The sequence below is a fragment of the Xyrauchen texanus genome, chromosome 30, assembly GCF_025860055.1.
Source record: "Xyrauchen texanus isolate HMW12.3.18 chromosome 30, RBS_HiC_50CHRs, whole genome shotgun sequence".
Lineage (NCBI taxonomy): Eukaryota > Metazoa > Chordata > Actinopteri > Cypriniformes > Catostomidae > Xyrauchen > Xyrauchen texanus.
Window position 1 is genome coordinate 18,396,811 of NC_068305.1, and position 22,304 is coordinate 18,419,114.

At 37.8% G+C, this 22,304-nt stretch overlaps 1 protein-coding gene across 3 annotated transcripts; it reads left to right on the forward strand.

The window, feature by feature from the left end:
- Positions 1 to 878: 878 nt before the first annotated feature.
- Positions 879 to 22,148, forward strand: LOC127624058 (neuronal acetylcholine receptor subunit alpha-2-like). Of its 3 annotated transcripts, none has more exons than XM_052098687.1 (6): positions 879 to 1,011; positions 16,247 to 16,398; positions 17,109 to 17,153; positions 17,810 to 17,919; positions 18,842 to 19,997; positions 21,641 to 22,148. In XM_052098687.1, exons 1-6 carry the CDS (start codon positions 978 to 980, stop codon positions 21,764 to 21,766), a joined length of 1,623 nt encoding a protein of 540 aa, XP_051954647.1. In that variant the 5' UTR covers positions 879 to 977; the 3' UTR covers positions 21,767 to 22,148. The 3 variants fall into 3 exon arrangements, with proteins under 3 accessions (XP_051954647.1, XP_051954648.1, XP_051954646.1); XM_052098688.1 differs by lacking the exon at positions 879 to 1,011 and adding an exon at positions 7,550 to 7,662; XM_052098686.1 differs by lacking the exon at positions 879 to 1,011 and adding an exon at positions 11,189 to 11,324.
- The last annotated feature ends 156 nt before the right edge of the window (positions 22,149 to 22,304 follow it).

Here is a 22,304-nt window from a genome sequence, read left to right on the forward strand (position 1 = left end):
TATTGCCAGCCAGAGTTATGTTAGAGAAGAAAAAACATGCTCATAGGCCTATAAATACACAACTGCAACAAAGTGATTGACATGACCTCTGAAGTTCAAATGGATTTAATGACAATTCAGGATGGCCTTTTGTAAATTGCCCTAAAGAATAAGCGTTAAATCCCTTCAGTGTATTCATGATATGTCTTGTTTCAAAGAGAGGTTTATGTTCTTATCTTTTGACAGATAATGATTGATAAGCTTTGTGTTTAAGAAGCTCATGTGCTATTTTTATAACTGGTTTTTACCCTTGTCAAGCTGGAAAAAAAATGGCCAATCTATTTTGGAGTTTAGCGCTTTGGAAAGGGCTTTGTGTCTTTTCCTTTTAATAGTTCTCCGTTCTGGCCATGTGCTCACTGTTTACTTTTTTTTTTTTTTTAAATCACTGTCATTTTGGTACTAGTGATGTTTTCCAACTTCATCAGAGCACTGTAGAGATTTATTTTGAATTCTGGTTCTCTTTTTGTAGCTGCATTCATTCTTCATTAGTTCTTTGTCAAAATGAACTACAATAAATTGAATGGAGTGTTGAGTTAAAATCCAGTATGGTCAAGAAATGTTTTTTACTCTTGATCAGACAGCAAACCTTAGATGTGAACTAGATCACCCCTCTCATATTTTTTTCCTGTTTTTTCTCTCTCTCTCTCTCTCTCTCTCTCTCTCTCTCTCTCTCTCTCTCTCTCTCTCTCTCTCTCTCTCTGTCTTTTGCACTCACTTTTCTAATGACAAAAGAAAGAAATCATTGTGTGTTTCCCCTTTTTTAAACACTACTTCCCCTTCCAGTAGTCACTAAATAGGGGCACAGACTTTCAGGACCCATCCCAACAACCTTTGTTGGAAGAAGTGAAAAGAAGTTTAAGGCAGACTATTTATGTTTCATTTATTTGTTTCTAATTGGTAATGCACAAAACAGAGCTTTGAATATTTTGACTGGATGCATGGGTTTACCTTGTGACGGGTCAGAAGATTCTGGTGAGTTCTGTCAGTTTTCATGAGTTGCAAGAGTTTTATTTGGACTGAGTATTAGACTTTCAGTTATCTATAGAATGATACTGCATTTCCTCAACTTTTAATTGTTCTAATGTAGCATTTAGGCTTGTTTTTAGAAATGACAATGCTCCTTAGAAAAGCACAATTTGAATGGCTCTTTATGGTTTTGATCATATAATTTAAGTGTCTAAAAGGTTTAATTATTTTTCTCTGTTGTAAAACATTACAATTATAGCTTTGTACAGTGAGCAGTAGTGTGTGTGTGTGTGTTGGACATTCACAATGTTGATTGGTAAATCTTAATCATTTCTACATATGACAACCGAAAAGCTCTGTGCTTGGTTTAGGAATAATTAAGTTTGTCATTTCATAATCCCGTGACTAAATCAGACCCAACAGCATTCAACACTGCTCAGTTCTTCACTTCATATTCAGCATTCAGTACATTACAAAACAAACATATATACATTTGCAACTTCCACTATTTCCTAATCTCATTTAAATACATGGCTCTACACATTTAGACATTTTTATGAAAAATAAATTTCAGTGTTTAATGTCGTCAGTGAAATATGATGGAGGAAGATTCATTTATTTTCTAAAAAAGCTTCATTTTCTAGCCAGGACTAAATGAGAAATAAATCACTGCTTTCATCATTGCATGCACAGCAGAGCAGAAGTTCATTACAGGCTGTGTCGGTTTGCTGAGTTACAGATATTATCTGTCATCCATGGAGCACAAATGTCAATCAACAAGCATGAACAACAAATTACCTCTGTGGAGAGGGAAAGATGCTCTTGATGGTACAGTACTAGTTGAAACCAGTATTTTCGTTTTACAGAAAAGATTCTGATAAACATTGTGTCTTTGCTGTTTTCAGCCCGATCTCATGAAATTTACGTGATCATGGCAACATTTTTGCATTTCAAAATGACATCCTGTATTACACATTTAGCTGCAGGTTCCCAATAAAATATACAAGTTCAATTCCAACGCTCTATGAGGACAGCTTCTGTGCAAATTTACCACATTGTAATGTATATGTAGGTGAGTTTATAATACAAGCATTAAAAAGTATGTTGATACCATAACATAGGGTCTGAGAAACAGAGCAAAAAAATATGTGTTTATAAAGTCATAATCAGCCGTTGTACTTGTGATTTGTGTGAAAGTGTATAAAACACAGTTGTTGTAGTGCCTCTAGTGTTCATTTCACCTGGACAATTCAGTGATGAGATTATGATTATGAGACCAAGTTGCCTGTTTTTACTATATAAATATGCAAACACTTAGATAATAGCTAAAGCCCAATTGCAAACAGTATGATGTGTAAAAAACACAGAATATTTATTTTTAAATCAATGCAAAAAAGAGATGACACAAAATGGAAATTTTCATGCCAGACAGAGCAAATTTCCATTTTGTGTCATCTCTTTTTTTGCATTGATTTAAAAATAATTAATCTGTGGAGTTTTTTATCTTATACAGTCCTCTTTTTTTAAGGCCTGACCAGTGGTGTTGTATTCACACATAAATGTTTTTATAGTGTTCTGTACTGGAAGGTTTTTCTAAGGCAAAGCAAGAAAACATATGCTCTACTACATACCCTGAAGTGCTCACACAGTGGAAAAGTGCTACTATCGAGCATGCATCTTCCCTCACAGACAGCTATCACATTTCAAGTTTCCAGATATTGATAGGAGTGTTGGGGTTCCCTAGAGTACACAGGACACTGAAATGGAGTGTGCAAGTTGTCAGTTCAGTCAAATCTGGAGGCATTGTGGTATGAGGTGATGGGCTCTTTAGCACAGAGCTTTTGTGTTTCAACATGATTACAAGACGGGAGATAAAATATTATAACTTTGGCTCATAAAAAATAATACGAGACCTTTGCTTAGTTTATACAACCAAAATACCATTAAAAACACCCATGGATATAAGTGTATTATACATATTATGACATCTTGCATAAAGGAACTGTAACCATCAAGTTTATAAAGATTATGCTTTTGGCTTCAAATGCACTATGTAGCATAGGCTCTGTGAAAAAAAAAAAGCCTGCGCCAGAATTTGAGCTGCTTTGTTTATATTATCCAAGATGGGGTATATACTTTTTCCTTGAAAGAAAAAAAGATTAATCACCCTTGTAGGACTTAACAAAACAGCCTCCCCTTCCTCAAAGGGGTCATGTGCTATACCTCAGTGTCCTCACGTAAATTAATCAATTTACTACACAGACAAGCAGGAAGCCCCCTCCAGATGCTCTGGAAAACCTTCTAAGGTGTACTGGTTCATTTACTTTTCACAGTGCAGCTGGCATACATAACACTGTGTCTAGTTTCACAAATAAAGCAACCCTCTGTTCAGCCTTTGACCATTCATAACCTCTCATATTTTAACATAAGCCACAAGTGTTCTCATCAGATCTTTGAGGAAATTTTGAGAAGGTATGCAAATGTACTGTACTTTTCTAGGTGACAAGGTGTATCCATATCCATTTAAAACCAAACTGTAAAATGTAATGACGTGCAATTGCACCGAGTCTAAAGAAGTAAGTAAAAATTACTTTCCTTGCTGTAATGATGATTCGCCACATCAAATAAAATTTTTGACTTGAATGATCAGAGTTCATTTATATTGAATGTTGCCACATGAAGCACAATTTTAAGAAAAACATGTTCCCCTTCTTCACTCACTCGAAGTTGTGTTGATGCAGTGACACTAGGGGTCGCTCTTGGGAGCCCCAAAACACCTTCACATTTTTTGAAAAAAGACAAATGGGAATTGGCGAGTGAAATTTGCATGCCAATCCCCTGGACATACAGGTATAAAAGGAGAAGGAATGCCCACTCTAATTCAGATTTTTTCTTCAGAGCCGAGCGGTTGTGTATCAGTGAGCTGAATACTACTGCTGTTCCATTCACCTCTGAAAGAAGCATATGCTGTTGGATACACGGCGCATTCCAGCAGCTTTCTCTCCTTCATATTAGATTATGCACCTGGGCGAAAACCCACGGGTACGAGGTCGGCCTGGCTGGTGCTGGAGGCAATTTAGGAAGTTCAATGGTCGCGGTCTCACCGGGTAAATCCCCGCGGACCTCCCGTTCCCCAGCACACTCATTTGTCCCCGTTGAGTTCCGAGATGAGACTGGTTCACTTCATGGCCAACTTAATGTCTCTTTCGAGGCTCAAGAGCAGGATGAATTCTCGATCGATGAATTGTAGAGCGCACTGGCAATGTAAGACGCTGAGGCAGACGCAGAGCTGACCGCTATTTTTTCCCAGGCTGTCGCATGTATCGGGCTGGACTGGAACCCTCCGTCCTCCCCTGAACCCTCGTGGCTAGATGATTGGTTTCTGGGTTCAGAATGCAGCTCAAGGCCATGTGGACGGCACCTTTTGTTGCCCGAAACTGAATTCCAGGTTCGTCTACTCTAACTACCCTCGACGGCGGTACGGCCCACGAGTACATGGAGGCCCCTCTTATGGACAAGGCGGATGCAGTACACCTATGTACGCAAAACGCTGCCACCTGGCTTGATTGTCTAGTGCTCCCCTACATGGCCTGTATGACTAAGTCATCTCTGGCGACCAAAGCCTACAGTGCTGCTGGACAGGCCACATCCGCCCGGCATGCCATGGGTCTCCTGCAAGTAGACCAGGCCAAGGCATTGAAAGAGCTGCACATGGGTAGTCCTGATCCTGATGTGCTGCAGGAGCTACACTCGGCGACTGACCTTGCCCTCTGGGCGACAAAGGTCATGGCGCGAGCACTCGGGCAGGCGATGTCCATTTTGTGGTCCAGGAGCACCACCTTTGGTTGAATATGGTCGAGATGAAGGATACCGACACAGCTTTCTTTCTCAACATGTCCATCTCCAAGATCAGCCTATTCGGCGACACCATTGAGGACATTTCCCAGCAGTTCTCAGCGGTGAAGAAGCAGACGGACGCTATACAGCACATCTTGCCCGGCGCAGCTCAAGATCCTGTAACCCGTCTGCTCGCCAAGGGCGTCCACCTGCTGCGGTGAAAGCCCAGGCAGCTCCGCAACAACTCGTGCCCAGTTCTCGGCCACTGCGTAGAGCCCCCCACAGGAAGCTGACGCTTCCACGCTTTGTCTTGGCTCTTCATCACAAAATCTGAATGTTAGTGGGCAGTCCTTCTCATTTTATTCCCGTATGTCTGGGGGAGTGGCATGCAAATTCCACTTTGTGATACACTTGTGGAAAATTTTGAATATGGTTTTCATCTGTTCATCACAAAGTAAAACATTTAAGTTTCTGTTTATTCATTGTATCTCAGGTGAGATGAGAGCTTTGCAACAGTGGTGATTATTTGGAAAAAATCTGTCCAGCTTTGAGGAGCTCTGGAGGGATCTCAGATCCTTCAATGCTTGGTTGTCATTCATCACTCTCTCAAGTCTCAGGTCATAGAGGTCACTGACAGAAAAGTTATTCAATTTTCTGGTTCATGATGGGGCTGCACTCAACAATGGGCACATTACTCTTCACACTCCTTGTGATGCCAGTCTTCTGCCAGAGTGGTGATGATGGACAGTGGGGATCAGGTGACATCCCTGGGGCTGTGTTCATTGGCAATGCTTCTGCTACAGTGTTCCATGCAGTTGTAGATACAATAGCCTAAAGCAAACCACATTTCCAAGCTCTTCCAAAGACAGAAGGTGGTGACTGCTCTGTCAGCTTCCACACCAGTCAAGTCATGTCAAGGCGTTTACAAGCTTTCAAAGAGGGTGTGGCTTATCTAAAGCCCTTCAACATGGGAACCAGGCGGTGATGGAGAACCTGGTCCAGTTTGTAGGTGCAGAAAAGGGAGATCAATTCTATGAGGATGTGATCCAAGAAAATATTGAGGGGATCAGGGAGGACCATGTCAGATGTGAGAGTGTGGTGACAAAAGCAACTGAGGAGATTGAGCATCAGCTGGATGGAGATGGTCAAGCCATTTTGGCTGGAATTAAAAAGTGAGTTAAATCTTAATATGACACCTCTCTGAAAGATTTAGCATGTGAATGTTGGTACATTACATATTGATATGATATTGGTCTTGGCAGACTAGATCTGCTATGCTGGTGCTGCTTCTGAGCAAGTACGGAGACTAACTACTGGTAGAAATTGGACAGACATACTGCGTTAAGCATGAGGACATGCTGCCTTATCTGCACAATTAGACAAAATGCAAGACATGCTGCTGCACAAATAGATTTAACAAACAACCCACAAACAAAGCAGGGAATCTGCTCAAAACTCACAACACAAACACAAAACACAACCCCCCAACCAAGCAGATGTATAACCAAGATTTATGCACTGCTGCTGCTCTGAAGAGCCATGTGCACAGAATGTATGCTAGCAAGGTGTGCCTCTAGCCACTGGCCGAATGTCATAATGGTAATTAGCTAAATTACTATGAGTGCCTTGACCTGCTGGACCGAAACGTCTAGTGACCTAACTCGTCATTTGTACCTGAACGAGCCCAGAGCTTTTTTTTAAATAGTGATCTAGACTAGCTATGTGTGGATTTATTTAATCTAATGACCTAAGATAGTGATGTGTGCCAGCCAGAATTAGCTAGGGCTTACCTTGTTAAAGACGTGCTTCTATGTGCCCTGGCCAAAAGCAGACCTTACTATGCAAGCTGATAGAAAAAAGCCCCAGCAACCACCCGAGCAAATAGCATTTTCAGAGAAATTACTCTTGCAGCATGTTGCAGTGAAACCAGCTTGTCTGCAAATCTGAGCAATTTAAATGTTCCACAAAAAGAGAGATGCAAGTTGATTGGCTACACGATTAAATATCAAAGGACCAATCAGCTTACACTATGCGACCCGATTGGCTTTATATGTAATGTGTATAAGCGACAGGCTAAAAGATCAATCAAAGGTAAAATTGATCAAAAGGTATTTGAAATATTTAACATGCTCAATGTCTAAATGTTTAAGAAGAAAATAAAAGTTTAAATGAAAAAGAATATTTTGTTTCAAAATCATATGATTTGATCTTTTATTGAAAAAAATGTAGGGACAACTCAAATCACTAAAATAGTATTGCTCAGCTAACTCACCTGAATATTACATCCTAAATGTCTTTCAAGGCTGTATACTGCGCATTAAGCAACACTTTTAAGGTAAAGGAGAGTAAATAAATGATAGCCAAAGAAAACCTTCAAGGAAATGTTTAAAATGATCATAAACAAAATTTACAAGCTAATAAACACAGTTATGAGTTAAAAACATAGAGCCCAGGAATAACAACTTTAATGTTGCATTGAGTCTGGTTTCTGGGTTTTCCATCGCCAGCCTGGATATTTGGAAGGAATATGGATTTCAGCCCCCTTTAAGGCCCCTGTTTCAAACAAAACTAAATCTGAGGCCTCCTCATCCCGTTTCTTTCCTCTGATCTCCTCTATTCTGCTCTCTGTCTGTCTTGCTGTATCTGCTTTATGTGTTTATCTAAGAATAAAAGAGGAGTCCCTCATCTTTGAAGAAATGCTTCGTACCACAGCAGACGTTGCCACTCGACTGGAGAGCTCCTCTCGAGCCCTGCATGTGGAGTTGATGGAACAGCTGAGGAAGAACATAAGACATCCCCACTAAACTAAATGACTCAATGGTAAATCACCCAATCTGGAAAAATACATACTGTTACTGTATTTAAAAACTCAAATCCATATTAATTCATAAGGCTTTCATTACAGTTATCTACATTAACACCATCTTCAGCAATTCACATGACATGCATAAACAGAGGTCCAATCTAAATGGTCTTTTCTTTTAACTTACTTTTTTACAGTTGTATGTCCTGCATTTGATATAATGGGTGCTTGTGTGACAAGACATCTGTCCTTACATATATATTTCTTCTGTGAAGCAGCACTATTGTCAGAGGATGGATTGAAAATCAAATAATATTTTTCTTTCTGTTTATATGTGAGCCATAATAAAATATTATGGCTTTGTGTACAAGAAAATTGAAGAAATAATCTTGGCAGTGAAGTTGCATCTTAAAAAGAATATTCCTTTTCCATTTACTGAATTTCACAAAAAAACAAAAAATATATATTATATTTTAAATGGTAGATGACAAAACAGAAATCTACAGATTTCTGTTTAGTCATCAAATTTCAGTCATTTATTTGCACATGAAGAAATTGTTAATATATTAGGAAGGAAGAAATAACAGAAAACAGAGTATTCCAGCAACCATGAATGTATGGTGTTATTTTTGTGTCATATTAACATACAAATGGAAAGAGATTTACAAATAAAAAGTTGGTTCACAAATAAATTGAATCAGATCCACAAATAAATGCAAGGAGTTTCACAAAAATGAAATGAATTCACAAATAAATATAATGAGAATTGCAAATAAAAAAAAATATTTACAAATATATATTTTAACTAAAAAAAACAACACTTTCCAGCATTCATTGGTAAATCGCACAGATTCATTTGTGGATAGCTTCCTGTGCATTTGCAGATCGCTACACACATTTGTTGATTTTGAAACAAATCTAGTGTCAAGATGTGCACACAAATCTACAAATAGGTGGACTCCACCCATTGTCTACTCAAGCCAATCGGATAATGGTCACATTACTTAGACCAATCGTAACACATTCTATCTTAAAGAAATCACACTTTGCTTTGCTATCAGGATGGGACCAGAGTCATCATGCTTTCATGAGCATGGACTGAAGCACATACAGATATGCTCCAAGGATGCAAACTTTTAAAGAAACGGACGTCATTGGTTCTTATCATTTTCAAAAATATTTCAAGATCATTATGCTTTGCTCTAGTCAGTTATGGATACTGGAAGAGAAAGCATATTCGAAAGCGGACCCCTGCATAACGCATGTTTCGCTTTTGTACCATGCCGTGGTCCGATCTCTGATTCATAGAAATCATGTAATATGGAATCAACTGCTCACCAATTAATTAGACTATACATAGCTGTAGAGTTGTGTGTAGTGGTCAACTGATATATGGCCTGGATCCAGCTGGAGCCTCAAACTCATGACAATTTTAACGGCCTGGACCGCCTGCTTGGATTGTCATGGACTGACCATCATGATTTGTGAATCAGAGGAACTTTTTATCCTGATCCTGAAGTTTTTGTTTCTGGCTGATGGAATATGCGCTTCAGAAGAAGATATGAGATGAGCACTCCACAGGAAGAAAACGCTGTATTTTCGTGAGGTTTGTGAATTACATCTGTTAAAACGAGATATCTGCATATTTGCAAATGGTATATAATAAAAGTTTTATTCTTATTTACCTTTTTCATTAGAAAAGAAAGTTAAAAGTTACAAGGAACTGTTGAGGAGAGATAAGGAGAATGAAACGTCAGCGAGCACTTTAACATTATGTGCTCAAACGCGTCTGCTGCAGCTCTGATATGCGGATAGTTTAAATGAGACTGTGTTGCACACCGGTCTATTATCGTAGTAACACGATGGCACGTAACAAGAAAACGAACCATGACTGGTCGTTTACATGTCTCTGTCGCTTCACATGCAAGCAGATGATTCTTGGCACCCTCAAGAAACAAATCGGCCAAACGGGAAAACTTATCGGCCGATGCCGAATATGAAAAAAGTCAGAATATCGTCAGATATATTGGTCTGCGATATATCAGTTGACCACTACACACGCTATACAGCTATGGTCTGGCAGTCTTGGTGCTAGGGAGCTGATGGTGAAAAGTGAGGGTCTGAAAATCAGCACACATGAACTCAAATAAAGAAAGCAAGATGAAGAAAGGGAAAAAAAAACTGAAAAAGGGACATGGCAGTGATGCCACTGAGGAATAAATGAAAACTTGAAGCCAGAATCAAGAGGAGAACACTAGAAGCTAAACTCATTGTGACCAAATGTTATTTTGAAAATATTTTTAGGTGTATCCCAGTCAGTTGTAATCACTTTTGCTGTATGTGTATCTTTGAAGAAGCTGTATGTCCATAAAGCCTGTGTAAATGTATTTTAATGACGTGAAATAATAAATCAATATTGCAATGCTAGTTATTCGTGATGTGATAGGCCTATCTTATAGTAGGGTATACATTGTGGAAATGTTAATGTTAGCTATAGTTTAACACTATATTCACATATAGTGAATTGTGTGCAAAATAATTACGTTTTCAATAATGAGTTGTAACATTTAGGCTACTTGTTTTAGTCATATTCATTTAAAAATGACTGGTCATACTAAAATATGTATTAGGCCTAATTAATGCCCCCACTAGTATGACCCACAAATATAATAAAACCACAAATTATTTCTTGCCCTAAAAGAAAAAAAAAAGTGATTATTATAACCTATTTTTTTCAGTCTCAACATGTGAAATTGCTCATCGCTTTAACCTCCCTCTTCGTTTCCCATCAGCATTTATTCAGCTAGCATGACCTCTAGCGGTGATTGGTTGCAATAACAATTTAAGGAATTTTAAAACAAAATGCAGCCTATCAGGTTTGGATCAGAAAGGTTTGTTAAATGGTTTGTACTAAAAGTGTTCACATATCCGTTAAATATGCGCTCATTATAGTGTTCTTACGAATGAAAAAAAAACTATATTCTATTTTTTTGTGGGATTTTGTTACTAATGGCAATTGGGGAACACAGTCGAGCTCGTGAACTTGTGCTGAGATCCCTCCCTTTCTGTCAAACATGAAAGTGAATATGCGGATCGAGAGCGAGGATGCTCAGTGTGGAGTAAACACGTACTGGACACACCAGGAGCCGTGAGTGCAAAAATCATAATTTTATAACACATATGGAGTTACTCTCGGATATATCTGCTTTTAAAAATCGTTTATAGGCATGCATATGGAAACAAAGAATACTATTGCAGTACGGAACCCAGGTTCCTGAACTCGCGCAAAGCCTATACTTATCTACGGCAACAGAAGAAAAGTTAGGGCTTGGATAAATATGGATAAACACTGGATTTTTTGCGACGTTTTAGACGTTTTGCTCCGATTCTCTTTGCATTTCAAATCAATGTGATAACTTAAGTAGCAAGGATATTTTTGACCCAAGATCTGAAGAACATCACACTCTATTGCTGCTTCGTACTATAGCCCAAGATCTAGAGTAGCCTATGGTGCCAAATCAGAAAACATAGAAACCACGAAAAGCACTGAAGTATATGGAAAATGACTTGTGGGACAAAGTGGGGAAAATAAAGTATAGGAGTGTAATTGACTGTATGATGGAGCGATTTGGGAATCACTGGTTGTTTCTGAGGATGACTCTTCTCTGTCTGATCCTATGTGAGTCAAGTAAGTTTCATTTCTGATTTGTACCTTATTTACTAAAATTCCATTGGAATGTGGTTGTATGAATCTGCGCAATTCCAGTTAATCAAATCACAAATATAAAACAAACATTTTACATTTGTTTACTACACTGTAAAAAGAAGTAACTTGTAGGCGTTACAGGTTAAGGAGATAGTTCCACCTGATTCAACTAAAAATATTAGCCTGTACTAATATATTCAGGTTAATTAAGTCATTCAAGTTTTTTTAAAATTATTATTATTTTTATTTACTTCACTTAAACCAGATAATTTAGATGTTTCCACGTGAAGAACATTTTTAGGATATTCTTATTATTTTATTTTCAGTGCAGGTGTGTTACCAATGTGCGTTATGTGTTTGGTTTATTCATTTGGAGGATGGGAACAAACTGCGAGCTTGAAAATTGGGGTTTCACGTTGAAATACACCCTCGGAGATAAGAGTATGCATTAAAATGGCATGCACGATTGACAGTAAAATGAAAACATCCTCTCCACGGCCAAGTTGGTGCTTAAATCAGGGCAAATGTATTGGTCTTGCTCATCAGCCTGCGTTTACACCAGCACTCTCCACGAGCGCCTCTTCATTTATGTTAACGCTCGCTGTCAGCAGCCGCTTGACTCCGTGATGAATGAATAACACTGCAGGCATCGGAGAAGACTGGCACTGGCCGCGTTTAAAGATTCTCGTTACGCCCAATATTTGCATTGGATTTGAAACAGCGCTCTGGAATGTCTCCAGAGTTGAACATGAATATACACGAGGAGGTCGTCTTCCTTTTTCAGGTCCGAGGCTTTGATCTAAGCAACTGGAAGACTGAAGTCAATCCTCCACCTGCTCTGCTCTGGGCAACAGATGCGCTGTGACCGCTGCATGCGCTGTTGGGGAGGTTTCACAACTGTGGCAGGGTTCATCGTGGTCATCAAATAAGAATTGTAAAGGAGGGCACGATTCTTTTGTTTCCACATGGTTGTAGTTTCCTCCTAAATCATAGTTACATTTGTTGTTACGATTGACAAATGTGGGTAATACCAAGTTTTACATTATTTTTTTTATTTTATTTTTTAAGAGGGAAGTTGTAAATGGTTATGCCCACACTGTATTTACATTGTGTATTGTAAAATGTTGTTTTAATTAAAGGAGAAAATATTATAAAAAGAAATAGTTCTCATCATAAAAAAAATTCTGTCATTGTCATGATCCTGCCATTTTGGTCTGGTTTTAATTGGTGATCTGGCAGAATTGTGACAGTTTCCTCCACCTCTCTCTCAGGTTGTCCATGTACTTTATGTGTTTTCCTCTTTCCCTCCTGTTTCCTACATGTGCTGCTCAGCAGTGCAGTCAGTTGTCAGCTCTGATTATAATGGTTGTGATTATTGGCAGCACCTGTGTTCAGTCTTCCCTCCCTCTTTATATTTTTTCCTTTTGTCTTGTCTTCACCGTCAGATGCATTGTGTTTTGTTCAGTCTCCACGTCCCGTCCCGTCCCATCCCGTCCTGTCCTGTTGGTTCATTCTCAGTCCCTTTTGTCTTGTTGTTTTGTTTTCCTAGTCCGTTTTTTTTTTTTTTTCAGTTCTATTTTGTCTTTATCTTTCATTTCTATGTCTTGAGATTTTTGTTTGTATTTTGTTGATTTTTGTTTCAAAAAATCATCTTTAAATGCCTGCTGTACAGAAATAGCCAAAATGTAACCCTAAAAATAAAAAAAGTTAATTGGTTGACCGGTAGTTAGTTTCCTTAAACATATGAAATATATAATAAAACTGAAAATATGTTTAACTATACATATCATTTTAGAGTAAAATATTGGGGAAAAAAATAGTTTTAAAATGTAAAAAGTATGATTTTGCTGTATAGTTATCTGTTAAAATGTATATTATGTTTACTATTTATATTGTGCTTTTATTATTTTTTATATATATATATATATATATATATTATATATTATGTTTGAAAAGGTATCTTTTAAGGTAAACTATTGTTAAAATTACTGTGAAAAACAATTACTGGCTGTGACCCATCACATCTTATAATTTTTGATGGAAGTATTTGTTTCTTTTGATATCAGTAATGTGCATTGGAGTGTTCTATGTTATATTTTATGTAGATTAGTTGTTTTTGTGTGACATGTTACCCTGATGGTGTTTTGAGTTTGTGTGAGTACCACAGTACACTATTTCTGCATGTGAACTGTTAACTGGTCCTGGGACAGCCATGCTTGATGTTGATTAAGTCAACATATGACCTTCTGTTATCAGTTTGTGTTTAACAATAATGGCCTGTGAAAAGCAGATTTTTTTGTCCGAGAAGGTTTGTATATTATATTTTCATAATGTAACAATATACACGATAGTGAACTTTAAAATATACAGGCATTAAAATGACAAAATGTAATGCCAGAAACAGGCTCACTGGTTTTAAGTTTTTTAGTTTTTTCCCCCATTGCAGTGCTTGGTTTTCACATCATGTCCTACTGTGGTAATACCCTCTGGTGCAGACCCTAAATCTGACTTATTAATGATATGTTGTCATTCCCCAGAGTGTGACTCATTGTGCAGCATATCTCCAGGGAGCTCGCTGATCCACACAGCAAATCACTGAGCCTGGAGAGCAACTCCAGCACTCAAATAGCTGGCCTGACATATACTGTGCAAACACTCTCCTTAGGGTTCTGTGTTAATGCCACTCCAGCTCAGAGATGAGACCTGAATTGGCCAGCTTAATAGCATCCAGGCTCTGTCCTGCAGAGTTGTCAACCAAAGGTGCAGAAATTATCTTCCATCAAAAGGAAGAGCTAGCCACACTGGCCCCAATATCATGAAAACGTATAGACTTTTTGCATGCCAGGTGTTTGTGGAATCTAGCCATGTCCTTCAGATAGCATGCTTTCTTTTAAAGTACAGTCCTAAAATAAATAAGCTTAAATCTGTTCCTGTGACATCCGGTATAAGTGTGTAGAATAATTTGTCTGGAAACTTTTGTGTCTTGAGAGCAAATCAATTACTGCCAGCCGACGGGCAGAGAGTGTGGATGCATGTAATTATTTAATCGTGATTAGAGAAATAAAATGAATGAGAGTTAATCCCTTGATGGAGAAGCTCTCTAATACTGCTTTAGTTATTTAACATGCAAAATGTGTGGCGAGAGAGCATGTCCTTAGATATAATAATAGACTCTAGCGGTCTTTGCATCAGTTTAATTAAGTCTGTGAACTCGCGATTTCACCCCTTACATTCTTAAATGGATAGTTCAACCAAATATTTTAATTCTGTCATCATTTACCTACCCTCATGGACTAAACCCATATGACATCTTCAGTCACCAATCATCATTCACTTTCATTGTATGGGAAAAGAACAGAATGAAAGTGAATGGTGACTGATGCCAACATTCTGCTTAAAATCTCTTTTGTGTTTTACAGAAGAAAGTCATACAGATTTAAAACAACATGAGGAAAAATTAATAATGACAAATTTGCATTTTGTTGTTGTTGTTGTTGAACCATCCCTCTAAGAAAAAAAGGCATGTGAAAGAATTTAGAGACTACATCAGATTCGAACATTATGTAATTTACTTGAAGTCTGTGCATGCACTGACATTGTATGCCAAGTTGTGCATAGGACAAAAGAACAATAACTCTTAAAATGACTCCACTCTTTCATGCTGTTATATGTGAAAGAACTTTTGATATACAGTGCTTTCATAAAGTATTCAGGCCGCTTCACTTTTTTCACGTTTTGTTATGTTGCAGCCTTATTCTAAAAGGCTTTAAAAAAATGTCCACATCAATCTACACTCCATACCCTATAATGACAAAGCAAAAAAAAGGATTTTTGATAGCTGTGCAAATTTATTAAAAATAAAAAAAAAATGTATATCACATTGACATAACTATTCAAACCTTTAACTCAGTACTTAGTTGATGCAACTTTGGCAGCGATTACAGCCTCAAGTCTTTTTGGGTTTGATGCGGCAAGCTTTGCACATTTGGATTTGGGGATTTTCTGCCGTTCTTCTCTGCAGATCCTCTCAAGCTCTGTCAGGTTAGATGGGGACCATCAGTGGATAGCCATTTTCAGGTCTCTCCAGAGATGTTCGATTGGGTTCAAGTCCGGACTCTGGCTGGGCCACTCAAGGACAATCACAGAGTTGCTCCTAAGCCACTCTTGCATTGTCTTGGCTGTGTTTTTAGGGTTGTCCCGTTGGAAGGTTAACCTAGTTTTCTTAAAGGATTTCTCTATATGTTGCTGCATTCAGCTTTCCTTCAAACCTGACCAGTCCTCCATTCCCTGCCACTGAAAAACACCCCCATAGCATGATGCTTCCACCACCACTCAATGAAGGGGTCTGAATACTTTATGAATGCACTGTATATTTAGAAATTTTTCAAACCACTTCTGTTGAAGGGTGAGATTTTCCAATGATGCCACCATATGCTTATAGCTGGTGTACAGCTCCCACACCAAACCTAAACATTCTAACGGTGGGTTCAGACTAAGTGTTTGATCTGACCTTAAAGTGTGTGTCTGTGTGTGTTCTGCATTGTGGATGATTGATTTTTATTTGACAAAATAATAAAATGCTGTTTTACTCTCACTCATTAATTTCTTTGTTTGTTTGTGTGTGTGTGTGTGTGTGTGTGTGTGTGTGTGTGTGTGTGTGTGTTGCATTGTTGCTGATTAATTGGCTTTTATTTGATAAATAAAAAAAAGCTCTGTGTTATGGTCTCACCAATTCATTTACCATGGCTGGACAAATTTGTAGGAACAGTAGGAACATGGCACTGTTTGATAAAAACACATAGAATCTCGTCCAATTTATTTTTGTGTGTTCAGTTGGCAATTGTAGGGAAAAAATACAAGCTGTTTATGTTTTATGTCTTTTTTTCCACTGGCAGTTTCTTGTTGTGAGAGGACTCACTCACATGCTGAAGATGAGCTCTTCAAAAAGCTCTTTGATGGCTACAACAAGTGGTCAAGACCTGTGCCAAACACGTCTGATGTCGTTATTGTCAAGTTTGGTTTATCTATCGCCCAGCTGATTGATGTGGTAAGTTTCTGTTATAGCTTGGAGTGAACCCATCAAAAGTTAATACATAAAGAGTGTGTGAGAGGATCAGTAGCATGCTAATTGTCATTATTTCATAATAATTTTAGCAAGTTAGAAACTGAAAATTGCTTCTTTTATGGTTTAACTTAAAAATGTGGAGAAAAAAAAGAATGTTTCAAAACAACTAATCACTAATATACTATGTCTGATTATAATGGAAATAAATTGAACCTCTGAGTAAAGCGAGATTAATTAAGTCCCTTTGACATGTGAGGTTTTCACTTTAGCCTGCCATTAATTTTAAAACTCTGAAAAATTATATGCAGTATGAAGGTATAGCCTATACTTCAAGTGCATCCTTGATCATTGTCTAGTAGAACACAAGTCTGTCTTGGCCCAAAGCAGCCCAGAGCTTAGAATACTCCCAATTACAAAAGATTGCAAAATGCAAGCCATTCTCTCTCATTCTCTAAAAGATCAACCAGTAATGCTATTGGTGTTGTAAAAATATCAAGTAAATAATTTGCCTCCACAAAGACAGAAATTTTAGCTTTACAGACTATTCTATTCTAAGCATTCATTTCATAAAGGTGTTATGCCAACCCTTCTACATTGCCATTGATAAATTATGATATATGCTCCATGAAGGTTCCAGGTCCATCAGGAGATTAAAATTATATCTTCTATCTCTCCCCCTCTTCCCTCCACAGGACGAAAAGAATCAGATGATGACCACAAACGTCTGGCTAAAGCAGGTGTGTGCAGCAAGAAAGTTAAGGAATAGTTGACCCTGCTGAAAATTCGTATAACCAGCATGCAATTTATTCCTGGTCTAGGCTAGGTTGTGCTGGTTAGTGCTGGTTTGGTGTTGGTTAAGCTGGTGGACCAGCATAGTAAAGTTATTTTATTTTTTTATCAGCAAATCCTAGCTTATGAAGCTGGTTAAGCTAGTTTAAAAGCCTGGTTCCATGCTATGGGACCAGCAACCAAAACATAACATGGTGACCAGCAATGCTGGTCTTTTCAGCAAGGAACTAAACCCAAAAATGAAAACTTTGTAGAACATATTGTCATTTTTACATGCAATTACAAAGAACGGTGACTAAAGCTTTCAAAGAATGCAAAGGAACCATTAAAGTGTCATAAAACTCTTCTGTACGATGCATACACAACTCTTTTGAAGCCATACAGTAGCATTATGTGAGGAACAGACTGAAACTGAAGTCATTACTTATTTATAATCCTCGAATCCATAGAACTGTTAAATCTGTTTACTGAATAAGAGCACAGTTGGTTAAACAGGTAAAAATGTTGATAATATAATAAAATAAACAAGACAAATGTGATGGTAGCCATATTGTAGTGTATCCTTTTTTTTTACTTTCTTAAATCTTTGTGGCCTCTCACTCAGGAGTGGAATGACTATAAACTACGATGGAAACCTTCAGACTACGACAACGTGACTTCTATCAGGGTTCCGTCTGAACTTATCTGGGTTCCGGACATAGTCTTGTACAACAAGTGAGTAACAGCTTATTTAAAAAAATAAATGTTAAAAAATGTTTTAAACAAAAAACACTTAACTTGTTTTGTACATTTGCATATATTACCACAAGTTAAATAATGCACATAAAATTAATCCAAGTTATTAGCTGTAAATGCTGTGTAGATCTCACTCACATCCTTAGACTTCCACCTTGTGTTTGAATATGGTAATACAGCTGCACACCAATACAGATTATGCCAGAGAAGATTTCAAGCTTTTCAAATCTCCAAAGGCAATTTAACTATGTCCATCACTCATAATTGTAACTGCATGGACTGCAGCCAGTGTCAGAAATTTATTTTCATTATTAAGGTTGATTAGTGGCTCCCTGGCATTTATTTTATTTAATTTCTTTACTGTTTTGAGGGCTGTTTCTAACCATACAAAGATATACTGTGTATCATCCTTTTATGTTGAATTAATACATTCAATTAATAAGATAATTATAAAAAGGTTCTCAGTCTGAACGAATTGTGTATAACTAGGCTCAAAGTAAAATATAAAGAAATATATCAGATTTTACAAAGATAAATTTATTAAAGGGGAATTTTTATTATTATTTTAATTTAATTATTATTTATTTTAACCCTACTGTACATTTTAAATTCTGGAACATATTTAGACATTTTCGTTGTCCTCCATTAATTTCTGACCCTGATTGCAGCACTGCCTCTAAGACCGCCTCTAATTCAATCAAATAATGACAAACATGCTTACATTTTTTTAACTGCTTCAAAGCAAAGATTTGAATGTGTAATTTGGTAGTCAAGCTCAGCAAAGAATAAGAATAACGATCAAAGTAATTATTTCTAAATTTTGCTCAATTGTAAGATGCATGAAATGAAATTACAGAATTTAATAAAGTTCATCACATATATTGCTTGTTGTCCTCTTCAGTGCAGATGGGGAGTTTGCGGTGACGCACATGACCAAAGCTCACCTCTTCCACACAGGTAAAGTGCGATGGGTCCCACCTGCCATCTACAAGAGCTCGTGCAGCATTGACGTCACCTTCTTCCCATTTGACCAGCAGAACTGCAAGATGAAGTTCGGCTCGTGGACTTATGACAAAGCCAAGATCGACCTGGAGCGTATTGAGAACACTGTCGATCTAAAAGATTACTGGGAGAGCGGTGAGTGGGCCATCATCAATGCTGTAGGAACCTACAACACCAAGAAGTATGACTGCTGCTATGAGATCTACCCTGACATCACCTACTTCTTCATCATTCGTCGTCTTCCTCTCTTCTACACCATCAACCTCATCATCCCCTGCCTTCTCATCTCCTGCCTGACCGTGCTGGTCTTTTACCTGCCATCAGACTGTGGGGAGAAGATCACACTGTGTATCTCCGTCCTCCTCTCTCTAACCGTCTTCCTGCTGCTCATAACAGAAATTATCCCATCCACCTCGCTGGTTATCCCACTTATTGGCGAATATCTGCTCTTCACCATGATCTTCGTCACCCTGTCCATTGTTATCACCGTCTTTGTGCTTAACGTGCACCACAGATCACCCAGTACTCATAAGATGCCCAGTTGGGTGCACTCGGTCTTCTTGGATTTGATCCCTCGGTGGCTGTTCATGCGCAGGCCTGCACCTGACAGCCGACACAGACAGAAACTTCTCCTCCTGCAGCGGCAGGGGTGTGGTACGATGTCACAAGTAATTGGACCGACAACCATGCCCCTCAGCACATCTACTAGCTGGTTCAGGGGGGTTAGCTCTGGGGAGGAAGTGTCTCGCAGGCACTGCTGTTATAAGCATCTAGAACTTGGAACGCTCTCTTCAGCTATCTCTCTTTCGTTCCACTCCCCTTCACCATGTCCTCTTGGCTCAACTCCACCACCTTTACAGAAATATGGCCCCTACCCTAGACTGGAGATGGGCATGGCTTCCAGGTCACCTGGTTGTAGAGCTAATGTCACAAAGAGGCTTGACAACATGACATCAGACAACCCAGGGTTCCCACTCTCCCCCAGTGTCCTACAAGCTCTGGAGGGGGTTCACTACATAGCAGACCACCTGAGAGCAGAAGATGCTGACGTCAGTGTAAGTTTCTCTGTGCAAATGTAATAATCATTGGCAATTGTGGTCACGCTTCTTACAGTGCATGAGCAATACTAATGAACAATGTGTACTCAATATACTGTGACCCCAAAGTGTATTTTAGTATTTCAAGGTATAGCTGGGTGACAAAATAAAAATAATGTCATCATTTACTTATGCTCATGTTGTTCGCAAAAGGAGATGCAATGAAAGGGAAAGGTGACTGAGACTGTCAGTCCTTAACATTGTGCCTAACAGGTCCTTTTGTGCTTCACGGAAGAAAGAAAATCACATGTTTGGTATACACAGTATATACAGTGTGTATACACAGAAACCTGATCAAGTAGAGAACAGTACACTTAAAGAAATACAAATAAAAAAAATTATTCATTGATGACCATTTTGATCAAAATTTATGGTGACAAAGCAGACAAAGTAGGCCTACAAAGTAAATATATTTATGATAATTGTTTTAATGTTTGTTGTAATGTATTGTGTACTATAATTAAATAGCGATTAATTGCGAATAATCACAGAAAACTGAGAGATTCGTTTGTTTTAAAAATGTATTGATTCACAGCCCTACTTTTTGTTTTTGCATAAACAACACCAAAGTGTATCTTTGAGAGATACATTTGAACTTTTCTTGCCTAGGTGTACCATTTATGTAACTATTGGCTAACACATTAAACAACTTATTAACATGCTTAAACACTAGTTTAAGTTTCTCAATTAATTTTCAAAAAAGTATAATTTTTTTCATGTGATTGTAGGTAGATATCCACATCATCCAGATCACATTTTGCTCTCTGTGCTACGGGGTATCCCGTTTAACAGTTTTGCAGTTTTAATGAATGAGAAATTGCTCCAAAAGAATTATGACAGAATTTAGATTTTTGGATGAACATTAAACCACACTTACTTTTAAATTGCATGAATGCCTTTGCATTATAAAACTAAATTTAAAGCAAGTGGCATTTATTTAAAAGAAAGATAACTCAAGCAACATTTCAAGCAAAACATTTTGTAAAAATAAGTTCGTTAGGTTTCAAATTATGAAACTGTGTATTGTTAAAAATCAAAACAAAAATATTTTGGCACTTTCTGGTTATCAAACTTAGTGGAACATGTCCATAGTTAATGTGCAGAACTACACCTGTGTTTACTTTGCTACAGTAGGACATTTAGTGCTAACAAAAGGTGACACAAGGTGTTAACTTGAGCGGAACTGACTTCATACTAAATAAAAACCACTAAAACTCACCTTGAGACCAGCAGCTTAAAAGTAATTGCAAAAAAAGTCCTAAGAAAAGTCAAATACATTCTGAGAAAATGTTTAGCAGAATTAGTATGCATATATGTGTGCTGCTTGTTTTAATATTTTGTATCTAATGCAATAAAATTCATATAAGTGTGACTTCATAATTGTCCAAATACTTTTTGGGGCCAGTGTATATCCTATTTATTATAGTGCTACCTGTACTTGCATGTTGTCATACTGATATTATACTTAATTATAACATGCCTAACATGGACACTCATATAATGTGTAACAACCATTTATATGATTTTTGTCTTAATGTCAATGACTAGAACACCTCTGATGTGCAGTCACACTAATTTGTCTGGCTTATCTTTTCATACAGGTTAAGGAAGATTGGAAGTATGTTGCTATGGTAATAGACAGGATCTTCCTGTGGATGTTCATCATAGTTTGTTTACTGGGCACAATCGGGCTCTTTCTCCCACCTTGGCTCGCAGGCATGATCTAGAAAACATTCCAACAAATGGTATCTTTGGACAATAAGGACTTCTACGTAACTTTTGTGCTTCCACTGACAGATCCAGCATGGGTACATGTTTCCATTGATTGTGGTTGAAATATTGAGTGGTGGGGGTGGGGGTGGGGGATGTTGTACTACTTGCTTGTTGTGATTAATGGGGGTTTACCCACCTGGAATCTATGCCCTTGGATAAGGTGCATGTTTGATATCAGGAATGTCACACCAAAGGCCTGATATTATTCGTAGGACTGAAATTCAGAGAAATGTATCATCTGCCATCTCGCCTTTGAGGTGAAGCTTGAATGTGTAAATGCTTGTTTATGAATGTATAACCTTTAAATTCTGTCAAAATTATTCTATCAACATTAAAAGTGCCAAATGAAAAAGAAACAACTAATAAATAGTAAAATTACTTAGGTCGGTATTTCTCTTTTCTTGTTACTGTTCACATCATATTGAGCAAACTTAAGATAGTTCACTCAAAAAATTACAATTATGTCATTATTTACTCACTCTGACGTTGTTC